The sequence below is a fragment of the Vipera ursinii genome (genome assembly GCF_947247035.1).
Source record: "Vipera ursinii genome assembly, chromosome: 1".
In the NCBI taxonomy this organism is placed as follows: domain Eukaryota; kingdom Metazoa; phylum Chordata; class Lepidosauria; order Squamata; family Viperidae; genus Vipera; species Vipera ursinii.
In genome coordinates, this window is record NC_139512.1 from 229,465,074 (window position 1) to 229,482,861 (window position 17,788).

The window sequence follows — 17,788 nt, forward strand, 5'->3', positions numbered from 1 at the left end:
TTTACAAGAGATAGAAAAATGTTTCTAGTAGGAGTTCAAAACAGACAATTTCCTTTCTTGTTCGGGGAACTGCTGCTTTGAAACAACTTACTTTGAGGTTTTCAAAAGGCGAAACACGTGGTTTTCCGCTACTTCTTTTCTAAATTACTACAGTTTCTTAGTTGGCATCACAGTCCCATTGTAACCCATGTGTGAACAAGCTATGGCTGAGGAGTGTTCACATATGTTGAGTAATATATGTTTCAGTTTCTCAAATGCAAAACATGCATTTGCAACTAATAAAAATGTTTTTGAAATATATATCCTGGAAATAATCATTCTAAATATAATAGCCACAATTTTTTCTAAATTTTTATTTGAGTTTGAGTCTTTTTTAGAAGCATAGAAGCACATATGTCAATTCTATCATGCTTTCTAAATATGTGTTCTCTTTACAGACTGGAATTGGGGTAAATTTTTGTGTGTGTGTGTGTGTGTGTGTGTGTGTGTGTGTATTAATTGGTTCAATTTCTTTTTTTAGATTTTGGACTTGGTGAAAGGTATGCATTATCAGCTGGCCTGCCAAAAATACTTTGAACTGACTCATGATGTAAGTATATATTTCAGTGTTGTATTTGGAAACCACATCAATGCCTCTAGAAAAACCAGGAAAGTTTTCTGTTCACAGGCATTGTTGTTGTTGTTGTTATATAATAACCCATTATTAGTTATGCTGAGCTAATGATTAAGTAGCAGATATCTTTGATTCCATGTAACGATTAACAATTGGTAATTATAAACTATTATAGCTTCTCTGCTTTTCTTCTCCTAGAGAAAGGTGTACGAGTGTGGATCATAAGTGTTTTTGAAGCTCAGAGACTGGAATCTGAAACGGGTCTAATTTCTGCAGCTTCTACAGGTTCCTCAGCTCCAATCTCTGATCATAGCCTACAGTATCTTAACTTCATCAATTTTAGGAGGTGCGGATTTCAACTCTCAGAATTTCCTAGTCATTTGAGAATTTTATATAACCTGTTATGTTTTACAAGGAAGGGAGCCCTGGATGAAGGATCTAGCCAGCAAACACAGTTTTGTACTCAACCCAAGGCAATGATAAAATTGTCTCCTAGGCCAGTGGAAAGCTAGTGCTATGCTTTGTACCTCTTGTATAATTTATCCATTTTTTAAATCAGAATAAAAGCAAATCATCACGGGCATAATATAACCTTGTTGCCATCATACTCTGGAGCTGTAAAAGATGGCAGCAGAAGACAGAAAACCACTCTCTGGTTTACAATGGTTTGCTATATTTAAATGTTGCTTTTCACTCTATTCACTAAACGTGTTAGAAGGCAAATTTCAACTTTTGATTTGTATTACAGTACTGTAATATAATCACATACCTAGAATATAATGCAAAAGGCCAAGTTTATTATTTTCAAAGGATCTTTTTAATTGCCAATTACATCTAGAATTGAATTCTAACCATCAGTTTTCAGTTTTCTCTTTAGTTCTAGTGCATAGGATTAACTCTAGTTATTATTCCTGTATCTTCATGATTTGGACACAGTTCCTATGGAATACTGTTCTGTAGTCCTCTTGAGGATCTTGTATTGCAGTCGAAATATTTTTAAATATTTTTTATTGATTTTTTATAATAACAATCTTTAGTGCTTAGTAAACAGCATATTGTCTGGGTTCATATATTTTAAAAACAAATAATAATTTCTATAATTCCATAATCAATCTATTAATTAATATTTCTTTGATCTTCTCTTCTTCCAATAGCATTCTCCTTTTATCCACATTAAGCAAATATAGTTCTTAATATTTTCAATATATGCAAGGTTGAATATAAATATTTTTCTTGTTTTTATACAAATAACAGTGACGTTAGCATATAACATCTTTTCTGATCTGCTTATGTTTCAATTATACTAATAAAAATCATCTTATTAAGTCACTATATATCCTGTTTTCAAGATTCTTATTTAAACTTAATTTCCCCTCTATATTCAAACCATTCTTATCAGTCATAATTTTCTCAATTACCTTTAAATATCCAAACTTTTCATTCACATACACCATCTCAATATTTTTATATTTCATATATTATAAAGAATACTATACTACTTATATATCATATCCCTCTTACTGTAGGGCCCCTTTATAACCATGATTTATCTATTCTTTTAACCATATTGAAACAAGTGTTTAATCATATAGTACTCCATCTGGTAGGTCGAATCAAATCTCTTGAATCTAACTCTAGCCTTCTTTTGCTAAGTAGTTTTCCAAGTCAGTGTATTCAGTTTTCCAGGAGATTCTTCCTGTATTTTTGTGAATGTTATTGGGAATAAAAAGACAAGTTAGGTAGAATCTGTGTTTTTTGTCTCCTAAACTCATAATAATTCTGCTGGCTGCTCTATAATCCATTTTGTTAGATCTTCTTTCCTATCTTCAAGTTTATTTTGAAGTTCTGAAAAATAAAATAACTTTTCCATTTCCATTGTGGGAAAATCTTGCAAGTTTTCTTTTGTTATATTAGACTGTAGTTCTCTTCATTTGTAGCATCCCTCTTTGGATCCCTGTCCTCTACTTTGTATTCTGTTATTTGGTTTGTTTGTTCATTCTTTGTCATCATTGTCTGAGAGTTTTTTAATTGTAGGTTTAAGTTAAAGATGTGTTCATTTATATTGTCAAAGTTGTTTTTAATCTCATCATGATTTGAAACCATTGTCATTTGAATCTGTCGCAGCATTGCATACATTTCTTCCTGGAAAATATTTGCCTTGTCTTGAAGTATTGCTCCTGCAGATCTTTGATGTTTCAGGCTAGGGCCTTCAGAAGGAGATATTAGGTGTGGTTTCCTCCCACTTTTTGATAGGTATGTAACATCCATTTTGTCTCCCCCCCACCAGATTGTCTTTCACCAGTACCATAGTCTCTGTAATTAGCTTTTCAAACCAGCCAATCTTAAAGTCCAAACAACCAAACCTTATATAGTTCTTGTCTTTATATATGGTTCTTATAAGCCAATGAGTTTCCAATTATCAAAGCACTGTTAAAAGCAGTATTTTATAATAGTTCTTCTATTCAGGGGTCTTACAATTATCAGTCAGTCAGATTTAGAGTACAAAATATTTAACCACCTAGGAATTTTCCAGTAAGTTCCCTCCTAGAAGATTAGCCAAGAGTCAAGGTTTTTCTTTCTCTGCAAACAGTTCTTGAGCTTAGAAATCACAGCTCAGTAAGTATTTATAATTCCAGAAGGTCAGCAGTTTTTAAAACAAATATAGTTCTCACTTTGTAGTAGATAGCTCAGTGTGTTTTCTTTCCTCTGTTCCCATCCAGCTGTTCTCTATTTGGTGAAAAGCCACTGAGGTTCAAAGGATCAAGTTGTTCTTTATTTCTGGGCATCTTGCCAGTTTCTGAGTCAATGCAGCTGTTGTTCTATGCCCCAATCCTCCACTAGATGTCAGTAGCCACTCATTTTCCAACTTTTAAAGCAAAATGTTATTTTCTTCTAATTTCATCAATACTCCTTCAAATGTTGTCTTAACAGTTTTCATGATTTTCAGATTTATCCAGACTGTAGTATTATTAAGTTCATTTTAATATATTGCTGTCCCCCATAAAAATTAATTCGCCATTTCCGTCTATGGAAGGGTGAGGGATCTTTTGGAGAATTTTTTGCTTCTTGGGGATCTTTCCCAGGAAATCAGTTACAAAATAAAAGAGAGAAGATTGATATTTTCACCCAGCTCCAAACACGCTGTTCACGGTTGTTCTAGTTAGTACTTTTGGACTTCGGCTGCTGGTAGCTTGGGCTAAACATTGGTGTGCAGTTAGCCTTTCTCCTGTCGGAAGGCTTCCCCCGGTTCAAACGGATCAACTGCCATCTTTCTGTAATCCACGGGGGCCCCCTCATTGCCTCTCTGGGGTGACTTAGACCCATTTAGGTCCTCTGGCAAGGTGAAATCAGCCGTGGGGTGCAGAGCTCCGCAATCCCTCAGCTGTGTGCTACAATGCAAAACCGGAAGTCTAGTTGAAATATTATTTTAGGATACTAAAATGCCATGTTATGGAAAGAGGGAAGAACACTGGTGGAGTCATGTCAGCAGCTACTAATGGATACGCATTTGGCCTGGGTCATTATAGTGCCAGAATCTCACAGACAAAGGGAAAAATATTCTAACAGGAAGGCTTGTTTGACCTTCTTAGGACTCTGCTTTTCAAAGTATGAACAGAAACAATTGTAAGCAATGAAGACACATTTAAGGAACATGTTGAGCACAGAGTGTAATAGCAGTGTATCTTTACTTTGTGAAAGTTCTACTTGATAAAAACTTAAAGACTGTGTTGGAGCCAATTGCAGAACTTCCAAAGTTTAGTATTTGCTTATTGGGAAGACCACAAGCAAACTGCTTGATCCTGTCTGAAAAAGTCACACTCTTAATACTGTGCATAGCTTATTTGTAGTGAGCATCTCTAGGTACTATTAGCCTTGTTCTTAACTGCTGTATTGTCAGCTTCTTGTTGATTCTGGTATTTACATCTGGATTTAAATTTTGGTCAAGTAAATGAAAGTTCTCTTCCAACAATATTGAGTGAAAATATTTGTGAATACTGATTAAATTCTAAACAAAGCATTAAAAGAATAAAGCATGTGTGTTCTTTTTTAAAATGCAAATTGGTACTGTTTTTGAAAATATATTAAGGAATGGAAAGTGATTACAGTAGCATGAGCTTCAAATGGATTTACCTTTAGGTGTCAAATATCAAATTAAGCATTAGACTGAAAACAATGCAATTATTATAAATAAGCAAAAAAGCTTGAAGTAGTAACAGTGGATTGTTGTTGTTGTTTTTTTTTGCTGTTAGTGTTATAATAACCTTCTAACCCACTTATGGCATAGACTCATTCACAGTTGCAGCATAATACAGGTAATTCCCCAGGTACGAGCGTTTATTTAGTGAATTTTCACAAGAACAAATTTATTCCAAAAGGGTACTTATGTTAGAAATTCAAAACTACAACCAAAAAGAGACCTCTGTAGCCATGTGACACTGCTGCAGTGGTGGCCATTTTAAGTCTGTGACTTGCCTGTGCCATTCTGGGCTACAAGAAGCTGGCGGTTTTTGTTTTTTGTTTTTGTCTCTGGTCATATGGCCAAACGAACCGGTGATTTTTGCAGCTGGCACCGAGTTTGTTTTTGGGGCTTTTTGGTGCTGCATGGAGAATCTGCTGCCTTGACGACTGGAGTGCTAGAATTGCTTCTGTAAGTATTTTAAAATATTCTTTTTTGTTACTCTATAGTATTGTACTGTTTGTTTGCAAGTAGTGTGGGAACTGCTCTGCTTTTTAAGTACTGTACTTTGCAAAGTATTGTGTTTGTAAGTACACTACTTTGCAAAGATAAACTTTGTTTGTATTTGTGTTGAAACTGCTTGTAGAAATGCTAGGTAGCATCTACACAAAACATTCTATAATATTGTGTTTCCTTGCTTTTATTTTGGAGATTACAGTATATTACTGTACTGTAGTTTGTAGGTTTTAAATTTAAATTGCCTCCAGAAGTTGTGGGTGCCCCATCACTGGAAGCTTTTAAGAAGAGACTGGATAGGCATTTATCAGAAATAATCTCTTGTGAGAGCAGTGGACTTAGATGACCTCAAGGTCCCTTTCATCTCTGTTACTTTTGCAAGCCGAGAGTTCTGCAAATCCCGCCCACATCTCCCTCTGGGTACCTGGCTAGAGACTCTTAAGCTAATTAATGGCGAGTGGGTTTTTTTTTTAAAAAAAAAAGCAACTCCCCCCCCCGGCAGCTGAAAACGCTTGAGCTGACTAGCAACAAGTGGTTTTTTTTAAAAAAAAAGCAACTGCAATGGCTGCAAGCCTGCTTGCAGCAATTTAGTTCCTGAGCCAAGGCTGCACCGGAAACAGCTGATGGGCAGCCAGCGGGAAAGCCTCTCAGTTCACTTAACAATGGCAGCAATCAATTAACAAATTGGAGGAAACAGTAAGTCACATCTTTGCTCATTTAATGACCCATTTGGTTCAATTAATGAATTTGATTTTAAAAATTTGTAAAATTGAGTCTGATTCATTTGATGAATGGTTTGTACCTTGAGGATTACCTGTATATGATTAGTGAAAAAAGCTGATGGCATTGCAGGTATTGTAGTGAAAGTGGGGGGTTTCAGTGGGGGTTCTTTGTCAGCAGCTATTGACTTAATGTCCTTTTCGACCCTCAGAGATCACAGAATACCTGAGTACATTAAAACAATAATATTAAAACAGAAATGCATGCATTTTTTAATAATGTGTTTCTATGTAATTCCTGTGGAATTCAGTCAGACTTCCTCCTAGAGCAGCACATGAAGGATTGCAGCTTAAATGGAGTATTTACAGTAGAGACCTAATCATGACTGTTGGCTCTGAGCATCATTTCCCAACTGAGGTTGTATGGAGCCCTAGAGTTCCACAAAAGGTTGTTGTGCTGTTTTTTTTTAAACTTCTACATTCTGCAAAATTCTAGCACTTAAAATGTTGATATTTTCATGCATTACAACTCAGCTGCTGGTCCCCATTCTTGTTAGTATTTCCACGAATAATAATTACAAATAAATCTTTTTTAACCTTCATATATATAGTGCCCCCTTCATGGATTACTGCCTTGTCGTGGCGAAGGGGCTTGCATAATTCAATGAAGCTATGAGCTATGCCGTGCAGGGCCACCCAAGACGGACAGGTCATAGCAGAGAGTTCTGACAAAACGTGATCCACTGGAGAAGGAAATGGCAAACCACTCCAGTATCTTTGCCATGAAAACCCTATGGACAGTACCAAAAGGCAAAACGATATGACGCTGGAAGATGAGCCCCTCAGGTCGGAAGGCGTCCAATATGCTACTGGGGAAGAGCAGAGGGCTAGTACTAGTAGCGCCAGAAAGAATGAAGCGACTGGGCCAAAGCCGAAAGGACGCTCAGCTGTGGATATGTCTGGTGGTGAAAGGAAAGTCCGATGCTGTAAAGATTCTTTCTCCATAGGAACCTGGAATGTAAGATCCATGAATCAAGGCAAGCTGGACGTGGTCAAACAAGAGATGACAAGACTGAACATCGACATCTTAGGTATCAGCGAACTAAAATGGACAGGAATGGGTGAATTTAATTCAGATGACCATCAGGTATACTACTGCGGGCAAGAATCCCTCAGAAGAAATGGAGTAGCCTTCATAGTCAATAAAAGAGTAGGAAAAGCAATACTGGGATACAATCCTCAAAATGACAGAATGATCTCAGTTCGAATCCAAGGCAAACCATTCAATATCACAGTAGTCCAAGTCTATGCCCCAACCACCGGTGCTGAAGAGGATGAAATTGACCGGTTCTATGAAGCCCTACAGCACCTTATAGAACTAACACCAAAAAATGATGTCCTTATCATCATGGGGGATTGGAATGCTAAAGTAGGAAGCCAAAAGATAACTGGAATAACAGGCAAGTTTGGCCTTGGAGTACAAAATGAAGCAGGGCACAGGCTGATAGAATTTTGTCAAGAGAATACGATGGTCATAGCAAACACTCTTTTCCAACAACCCAAGAGACGGCTTTACACATGGACATCACCAGACGGTCAACACAGAAATCAGATTGACTATATGCTCTGCAGCCAAAGATGGAGAAGCTCTATACAGTCAGTAAAAACAAGACCAGGAGCTGACTGTGGCTCAGACCATGAGCTTCTCCTTGCAAAATTTAGGCTTAAACTGAAGAAAGTAGGGAAAAGCACTAGGCCACTCAGGTATGAATTAAATCATATCCCTGTTGAATATACAGTAGAGGTGACAAATAGATTTAAGGAATTAGATCTGATAGACAGAGTGCCTGAAGAACTATGGACAGAGGTTCGCGACATTGTACAACAGGTAGCAACCAAAACCATCCCAAAGAAAAAGAAATGCAAGAAAGCAAAATGGCTGTCTGAGGAAGCTTTGCAAATAGCTGAGGAAAGGAGGGAAGCGAAAGGCAAGGGAGAAAAAGAAAGATACGCCCAATTGAATGCAGAGTTCCAGAGAATAGCTAGAAGAGATAAGAATGCCTTCTTAAATGAACAGTGCAAAGAAATAGAAGAAAACAATAGAATAGGGAGGACCAGAGATCTTTTCAAGAAAATTGGAGAGATGAAGGGAACGTTCAATGCAAAAATGGGCATGATAAAGGACCAAAATGGCAGGGACCTAACAGAGGCAGAAGAGATTAAGAAGAGGTGGCAAAATTACACAGAAGAACTATACAAGAATGAGCTTAACGTCCCTGATAATCACAATGAGTTGGTCACTGACCTCGAGCCAGACATCCTAGAATGTGAAGTGAAGTGGGCCTTAGAAAAGCTGAGCAACAACAAAGCTAGTGGAGGTGACAGTATTCCAGCTGAGCTATTCAAAATCTTAAAAGATGATGCAGTAAAAGTGCTACACTCAATTTGCCAGCAAATTTGGAAAACTCAAGAGTGGCCACAGGATTGGAAAAGATCAGTTTACATCCCAATTCCAAAGAAAGGCAGTGCCAAAGAATGTTCAAACTATCGCACCATTGCACTCATTTCTCATGCTAGTAAAGTCATGCTTAAAATCCTACAAGCTAGACTTCAGCAGTATGTGGATCGAGAACTACCAGAAGTACAGGCAGGATTTCGAAGAGGCAGAGGAACTAGAGATCAAATTGCCAACATACGCTGGATCATGGAGAAAGCTAGGGAGTTCCAGAAAAACATCTACTTCTGCTTCATTGACTATGCTAAAGCCTTTGATTGTGTGGATCATAACAAACTGTGGCAAGTTCTTAAAGAGATGGGAGTACCAGACCATCTTATTTGTCTCTTGAGAAACCTATATGCGGGTCAAGAAGCAACAGTGAGAACTGGACATGGAACCACTGATTGGTTCAAAATTGGGAAAGGAGTCCAGCAAGGCTGTATACTGTCGCCCTGCCTATTTAACTTTTTTTTTTTTTATTGAAAAGTTTTACAATACAATTTTCCATTAAAAACCCCCATCCCCCTCCACCCTCCCCTCCCTACCTCCCCCCTCCCTCTTCCCTCCCCCCTTACCTCCCCCCTTCCCCCCTCCCTCTTCCCTCCCCTACCTCCCCCCCACCCCCCTCCCCCCCCGGACTTCCCAGAGCTAAATACAAGGTATATATATATAAAAGCAATCATAAGCAACCATATACTAACAACCATAAATTCTAAAATCCATCACTCTCTAACTTATATAAGAACAAACAAAACTTAACATTATTAAATATATATAAAAAAGAAAATAGGAAAAGAAAAGAGAAAACACGAAAGAAGACTTATTCGAATGCTAGATAAAACTTCTTAACCCTATACTTATTCTGGATAAACTCAATCCACTTTCTCCATTCCATAATATAACGTTCTTGCGAATGATCTTTCAAATAAGCCGATATCTTCGCCATCTCTGCCAGGTCGGAAACCTTTAAAGTCCATTCTTCTATGGTCGGCAGCTCCTCTTTCTTCCAATATTGTCCTATCAAAAGTCTTGCTGCCGTAACTAAATTCAGCGTCAACTTAGAGTCCACCACTGTAGCATCAACAATTATTCCCAACAAAAAAAATTGCGGACAAAACTTTATCCTCCTTTTAAAAATCTTCTGTATATTCCACCAGATTTTAATCCAAAAGGCCTTAACCTTTTTACATGTCCACCATATGTGAAAATATGTTGCATCTTCAACCCCGCACCTCCAACACTTAGGCTGATAATTCGGGTACATACTTGCAAGCTTTTTAGGATCTAAATGCCATCTATAAAACATCTTATAAAAATTCTCTCTTAAATTTTGAGCTTGAGTAAATTTCACATTCCTCACCCAAATCTTCTCCCACATGTCCATTGTAATAACTTCCTGGATATTTTGGGCCCATTTTATCATACAGTCCTTAACAAGCTCTGTTTCTGAATCAATCTCTATCAATGCAAGATATATCCGTTTAATGTGTGCAGGTCCCTGATTTCTAATTTGCTTTATCAAATTTTCATCAATCGTTGCAAATCCAATTTTCTGGTCTTCTTTCCACCTGGCCCGTAACTGAGTATATTGAAACCATGTTTGAACAACCTTCTCTTCTCGCAAGAAGCTATATGATTTCAAGCACCAAACATTCCTTTCCAAACTTAAAATTTCCTTGTAGGTAGTCTCATCGTGTTTGAAACCAGCATGTATATTTTCTATTGCGTGTTTTGGAATTGCCCACAATGGTATCTTACAACTTAGCTTATGTCTATACTTCTTCCAAACTCTCAGCAATGCCTGTCTTAAAATATGCGTCCTAAACACAGTACCTACCTTCTTATCATACAACAAATATGCATGCCAGCCAAACAACAAATCATGGCCCTCAAGATTTAATAACCTCGATTGCGTCAAATTGATCCAATCACTTATTCCTACTAATGCAGCAGCTTCATAATATAATTTAAAATTAGGCAATTTAAGGCCACCTCTCTCACGAATATCCTGCATAATCTTAAGTTTAACTCGTGGCTTTTTCCCTGCCCACACAAATTTATTGATACCACGCTGCCATTCCTCCAAATTAGAATCTTTCTTAAGAATCGGTATCATTTGAAATAAAAATAAAAATTTGGGCAGGACATTCATTTTCACTGCTGCTGCATCCTGCCTATTTAACTTATATGCAGAGCACATCATGAGAAAGGCAGGGCTAGATGAATCAAAAGTTGGAATTAAGATTGCCGGAAGAAATATCAACAACCTAAGATACGCAGATGATACCACTCTAATGGCAGAAAGTGAAGAAGAACTAAAGAGCCTCTTGTTGCGGGTGAAGAAGGAGAGTGCAAAACCTGGGTTGAAACTTAACATTAAGAAAACCAAGATCATGGCATCTGGCCCTCTCAATTCCTGGCAAATAGATGGGGAAGAAATGGAGGTAGTGACAGATTTTATTTTCCTGGGCTCCAAGATCACTGCAGATGGGGACTGTAGCCAAGAAATTAAAAGACGCTCCTGGGGAGGAAAGCCATGGCAAATCTAGACAGCACACTAAAAAGCAGAGACATCACCCTGTCAACAAAAGTGCGTATAATCAAGGCTATGGTCTTCCCAGTTGCAATGTATGGCAGTGAAAGTTGGACCATAAGAAAGGCTGAGCGCCAAAGAATTGAGGCCTTTGAACTATGGTGCTGGAGAAGACTCCTGCGAGTCCCTTGGACTGCAAGGCGATCAAACTGGTCAGTCCTAGAGGAGATCAACCCTGACTGCTCTTTAGAAGGCCAGATCCTGAAGCTAAAACTCAAATACTTTGGCCACCTAATGAGAAGGAAGGACTCACTGGAGAAGAGCCTAATGCTGGGAAAGATCGAGGGCAATAGAAGAAAGGGACGACAGAGAATGAGGTGGCTGGATGGAGTCACTGAAGCAGTAGGCGTGAGCTTAAATGGACTCCAGAAGATGGTAGAGGACAGGAAGGCCTGGAGGAATGTTGTCCATAGGGTCGCGATGGGTCGGACACGACTTCGCAGCTAACAACAACAACAACAAAATTTATAGTGCCAAGCTAGTTGGAGAAAAGATAACTTTTATGCAGCGATTGACTGAGATCTGAAAATTATTTGAAGTTTTCTTCTGAAGTAAAAAGCTTGAGTAAGGCTACTCTACAGCAATTGGTGTCCTCTCGTTCTCAGAGCCCATTAATTCTAGTGTCATGGTTCCAACAGATGAAACCCATCAAAAGAACTTTGAGGCAAAACTCTTCCTTAAAGAATATTTATTCGGGAAACAAAGTACCGGCACTAGATAGTTGAACCCCAAAACTAAATTCCCTTCCCCCGATACAAAGTAACAAATTTCAATTCCCACCCCCAATAAACTGTCATAAAGCACATTCCCCAATTAGCTTAAAGCGCGGGCTTGCTCCTCAGCTCCTCAGCCGCCAAAACGTTATCAGCTTGTCCTTGCGTTCCCACAGCAGTGTTATTATTATGGCTAGCTGAGCTTACATTCCGTCCCCCGCTGCACCTAATTTCTAAAAGCAAGAAAAAGCATGTTAAAGGAGAAGAGAAAATGGCTGCATTTTCATCAGTTGTCAGAGCAGGAATACCCAATATTAGCCACGTTGACATCTAGTAGGCTAAGAAAGGAGAAATTCAAATATGGAGTCTTGTAAGATAAGAGTACTGCTAGAACATAAGGTGAAAACTGAATGCCTGATGACTGTATTGCCAGTCAAGACAAATAATTGTTTTCCTCACGTTTCCATTTCTTTCTTGTCTCAATTATTTGTTTGCCTTAACTGATAAACGTGTGCATTTACACCCCCACTAATGGATTCTTGTGCTTGAATGCTTTGCTATCATAAATGATTTGGCTGAGCCAATATTCTTAGTAAATATAATGTGTGTTGAAATATGTTAGTAAGCTGTCAAAGCCAGTAATAATTAGAGCAATTGCCATTAAATTCGGCAACACACATATTCATGATTATAAGGAAACTGCCAGTTGTAATGTAGCTTCACAAGCATAATGCATTTGACATTGTGCTAACTGTTGCCTTTCTAATGATTCTCCTTCATGAAAAATAGCATTTTGATTTATTAAGAAGAAAGACTGATTTACTTTTCAGTTTTTTGGTGATCAAACTTCAGTTTCTTGGTTGATCAAATAATATGCTTGGGAAAGTGTGCAAGTAAGAAATAATTCCATATGACCTTTTTTGTAATAACAGCTTGCTTTGTTATCACCTGCCATTCTGCAACTTCTTGATTAAAGCTGTAAGATCACACAGCTTCAACATCATGGGTTCAGCTTTTTTTAAAGCCCCATAGTATAACACCAAAAGAATGCCAGGTTTTACATGAAGGGTACAGTTCAGATTGAACAGAATCTGTAAAAATGTTTAGTTTTAGAAGATGAAGCACAAGGTGTGCAAAATAGAGGAAGCTGCTTTTAATCTAATGTCTTTTATTGCTGTGTCAATCTGTATTGGAAGGTTTGGGGGAGGGTTGCTTTGCTTTTTTGTTTTTCAAGTATAGACAATAAATGTGTTTGGTTTTAGTTTCCTTGTGCAGCAGAACGTTGTGGCCAAAGTAGTGGTAGAAGATTAGTTTCTATTTAAGTGACTCTTTAGGGATGTTTTTTGGGCATAAATTACCATTTCAGCTAAAAAGAAGAATAATTGCAGTTAGTTTTTTTTTTACAACATCCCCCCACACTCAGACATATGTACTATATATATGTAGATTTTTAGATTGCAATTTTTTTAAAAAAAATCTCATATACATATGTCTGTCCCATAAACGAGGGGTCCCCAATCCCTGGGCCATGGACCGGCACCAATCCGCAGCATGCCAGAAACTGGGCTGCACAAACAAGCAAAGCCCCATCCACAGGATACAGGCAGCACACGAAATCACGCGCCTTCCGGTCCTCCGAAAAACCTCTCTCCACGGTGTCCAAAAGGTTGGGGGACGCTGCCATCAATGATTTTGACTTAGGGATACAAAGCAAGCTGACCAAGTGAGTGGCTGGCATTACATTATCCAGAATGGAAATGATCGAAAATGAACATGAAAAACTCCAAAAGGATCTCTTTGGTGAATAGTCAACCCAATGTGAAAGTGGGTGTGGTTCGGTTTAAGGAAGTGTGTAATGACATGCACACTGATGAAGTTAGAGCAGTCTTAACTAACCGAAATAAAGATCTTTCTCACTGAAGATATTGGTTCAATGAACAGCTGCCACAAAAAAGAGTCTATGCTAGTGATTATGAATTATTACCCCCCGTAGATAGGGCTCGCAACTTGGGAGTCCTCCTAGATTCGCGGCTCACCTTGGAAGATCACATGGTGGCTGTGACTAGGGGGGCTTTCGCCCAGGTTCGCCTGGTGCGCCAGTTGTGGCCCTATCTAAGCCGGGATGATTTATGCACGGTCACTCACGCGCTCGTGACCTCTCGTCTAGACTACTGCAACGCTCTCTACATGGGGCTTCCCTTGAGGACCACCCGGAGGCTCCAACTGGTACAGAATGCAGCCGCGAGAGTTGTGTTGGGAGTCTCCCGATACTCCCATGTTACACCTCTGCTCCGTGAGCTGCATTGGTTGCCAGTTGTCTTCCGGGTGAGATTCAAGGTGCTAGTAATGGTGTTCAAAGCCCTCCATGGCATGGGGCCGGAGTACCTCAGGGAACATCTGCTGCTGGCATCAAGCTCCCTGCGCCCTGTGCGTTCCCACAGAGAGGGCCTCCTCAGGGTGCCACCGGTCAGAGAATGCCGACTGGTGGCTCCCAGGGGGAGATCCTTCTCTGTGGGCGCCCCGGAGCTATGGAACCAGTTACCGGTTGAGCTCCGGACGGCGCCCGATCTGCGCTCCTTTCGCCGCGATCTGAAAACTTACTTGTTCGAGCAAGCCGGCCTGGCCTGAGGGGGGATTGGTGGGGTTTTTTTATTATTTTTATTGGGGTTTTTTTTACTATGTATTAATTGTATTTTAATCGGGCATGTATTTAATTATCTTTTAGTTTTTGTAAATTTCTGTGTTTTATTCTTGCCCTGTACACCGCCCTGAGTCCTCCGGGAGAAGGGCAGTATAGAAATATTAATAAATTAAATTAAATTATTTCCAAGAAAGGAACAAAGTTCCTGTACATCTGCATCTTGGCAATTCCGGTTGCCATGTTTGAAAAAAGAATTGGGAAAAAAATGTAAAAAAAATGATCAGAAAACATGAACACTTTTTCATAAAAGAAAGGCTAGGACTTTGGGACTCTTAAAAAAATGAGATTGAGAGGAGACATGATCCAGATATATCAAATCATGTTTGAGTGATTGATTATGTGCCCTCAAGTTTTTTTCAACTCAAAGGAGTGAGTGGAGAAAGGAAAGGAGACAGGAGCACTAGGTATGTATGCTGCCTTAAGTTGATCAAAAATAAAGGCAGGTAAAAAATGAAAAAAATAACTAAGAGGCATCTGGCTGGCCATTAGGAGAAACACAGTTCTGAACTAAGATGCACCATGGCCTGATCCTATAGGGATAATTTTTAGTTCATTTTCCATTCTCCTCAATTTAAAAGTTACTTCTTTACAAGCATGTAATTACATTTATTTTTTGAAAATAATGTCCTTGATTTAAAATATCTGAAGTTTTTTTTTCTTTATGGTGAAGAAAATACTGTAAGGATTTGGTAGTAACAAACTCTGATTTGGAAGGCTCTAAGCTATGATGTGTCTAGTTGCTTGTTTCTCTCTAGAAGCAAAAGATTGGCAGTTGGATATTAAGGCAGTGGAGAGGGCATCTTGGATTTAATTATGGGTTGCCTGTTAGGTTGGATTCAGAATCTGCTGGAAATTATAAATCCAAAGGATTTGGTTTGTTCCAAAGTGGGGGGAAAAGTCAATACACAACAATTCAATACCAGGAAAAAAGTGACAAAATCTTCAATTTGTTTAGTAGCCAAAGGATGTTTTCCTTTCAAATCCTTTTTAGCAGTTATAGGAACCTTCTTTTTCAGCTACTTCTAGGGAGAAAGGAGGCATCTTTTTTCAAAATCATAGGTAAAGGTAAAGGTAAAGGTTCCCCCGCACATGCGTGCTAGTCGTTTCCGACTCTAGGGGCCGGTGCTCATCTCCGTTTCATAGCCGAAGAGCCAGCGCTTGTCCGAGGACATCTCTGTGGTCATGTGGCCGGCATGACTAGACGCCAAAGGCGCACAGAACGCTGTTACCTTCCCACCGTAGTGGTCCCTATTTTTCTACTTGCATTTTTACGTGCTTTCAAACTGCTAGGTGGGCAGAAGCTGGGACGAGTAACAGGCGCTCACTCTGTTACGCGGCACTCGGGATTCGACCCGCCAAACTGCCGACCTTCTGATTGACAAGCTCAGCGTCCTAACCCACTGAGCCACCGCGTCCCTATTTCAAAATCATACAGGACTGTAAATTAAGAACCAGCAAACAAGTCTCTTAACAAGAGTCACAAGGAACTGAATATACAACCAGGGAATGTAGTTTAGCTTTGTTGCTGCTGCTTGTACACCTGATCAAATAATCTGTAAAAATAGAAAAGCAAGAAATGAATGCCCTTTACAATGTAGCCTGTATGTTTGTCTGACATTTTAATCTTTATTTTTGCTCTGATTTGCAGTAAAACACGGGTAACCAAGTCTCAAAATATGCTTTGACTCATAACTAGCCTCTCTTAAATAGTGACTCTAAGAAATCGCTATTTTAAGGAGGCCAGAAAAAAAAGTTTATGAATACAGAAGATTTACTTTTTCTTCCTTTTTTTCCTGATATGCACCCCAGTATTGCTTTGGAAAATCCAAATAGGTCTATTACTATGTCCATACCACTGGTAGAAAGACATGGTTAAATCCAATTACAGTATTTAGCCAAACTATCCTTTGAAATGGAATTGTTGCAACATTTCAACAAAGTGTAATGTTAGTGTGCATTCTAAAGAAAACTTACATGCCGTATGGTTTTCAGGAATAGGTGGTCGGCAAAAATTACCAATAAAAATAATAGAAGAAATAATTTCACCTAGATTTTTATGCTACCTGTATATATGTAGATGTTTAGATTCTAGTTATCTTTTTTTTTAAAAAAAATATTTGTGGGGAGGACACAGGGAAAAGAAGATACTGAAAATTGCATTCTTTCATTCAAGCTAATTTAATTTTACCCTAAAACTTTATAGAATATAATAACTGAATATGCTCCCTCTCCTCCCGCCCCTTTCTCCCCCCCCCTCCCCTCCTCCTATACAGGTCAAAGAAATTGGTTTTTCTCTGAGCCATCCCAATCAGTACTTTATAGAAAGTCAGCAGCTACTTGGTGGCACCAAAGAAATAAAAAAAGATGACAGGCAATTTGAAAGCTCCCACGTGAAACCCAGCAGCAGGACACGGGCAGATATACCTACAGCTCCCTCTTTAAGTACAACAGAAGAAATGGAACTGGAGGGACTTGAGGATTACTTTGCTGAAGATTAAATAATGTTATCATTTTTCCGGTTACTTCCTATAATCTTCCTATATTACAAAGCGGTGCCGTGTGAATGATGTATGAAGACATTGTAAATGTGCAGAGTTGTGTTCTACATAGAAAGTGTGGAACAGTATACTGCGATATAAAAAGTTTTGAAAAACAGACTTTTCTTGTAAGCACAAAAATCAGTTGCAAGATTGAGCAATAAAATAGTTCAAGTCACATTTCTGTTTCCACGGGCAAATGCTAGAGCTGTAGGCTTTCCATCATAGTGTTACCCTATTTCATTTTCTTTTAACTCCCAAGTCTTTTTTCTTGGTAGAACTGATTTTGAAATATAGAGAAATGCAGACACTTATAGTGCAGTTTAGGTCATTCATGCAAGATATTTTGTATCATAAACAATTCGTGATTACTTTAAGAATTCCTCCTAAAATGCAAAGTCTTCTTGCTCGGGATTTCAAGCAGCAAAGCCTGTTTCAAAAGGAAACAAGATTTTAAATGCATGTTGTTAAATTTACATATTAAAGCCTGTACAATTAAAAATGAGTAGCTTTATATTTACTTTTAAGGTTCCAACCATGATTTCTCTTTACATGTAAGAAAGTTGTCTACGTGAAACATGAAGACAAAAAACAGAAGCCTCAATGAACTGGGTACATTAGAAGTAGAGCTAAGTACTAATATAGATAAGGGTGTTTTGGAAACCAGGCATAATTATGAAAATCAGACATTTTTAACACGTATTTTGCATCTGAAAAAGGCT

At 38.5% G+C, this 17,788-nt stretch overlaps 1 protein-coding gene across 1 annotated transcript in view; it reads left to right on the forward strand.

Annotated features, from left to right (window-relative positions):
• The window catches only part of PRIM2 (DNA primase subunit 2), a 121,178-nt gene extending 103,685 nt beyond the window's left edge, over positions 1–17,493 (forward strand). Inside the window, exons 13-14 of the mRNA XM_083350368.1 lie at positions 521–589; positions 16,803–17,493. Coding sequence (XP_083206494.1) covers positions 521–589; positions 16,803–17,027 — 294 coding nt within the window. The 3' untranslated portion in view covers positions 17,028–17,493. The remainder of the gene's footprint in view (positions 1–520; positions 590–16,802) is intronic.
• Positions 17,494–17,788: the final 295 nt, after the last annotated feature.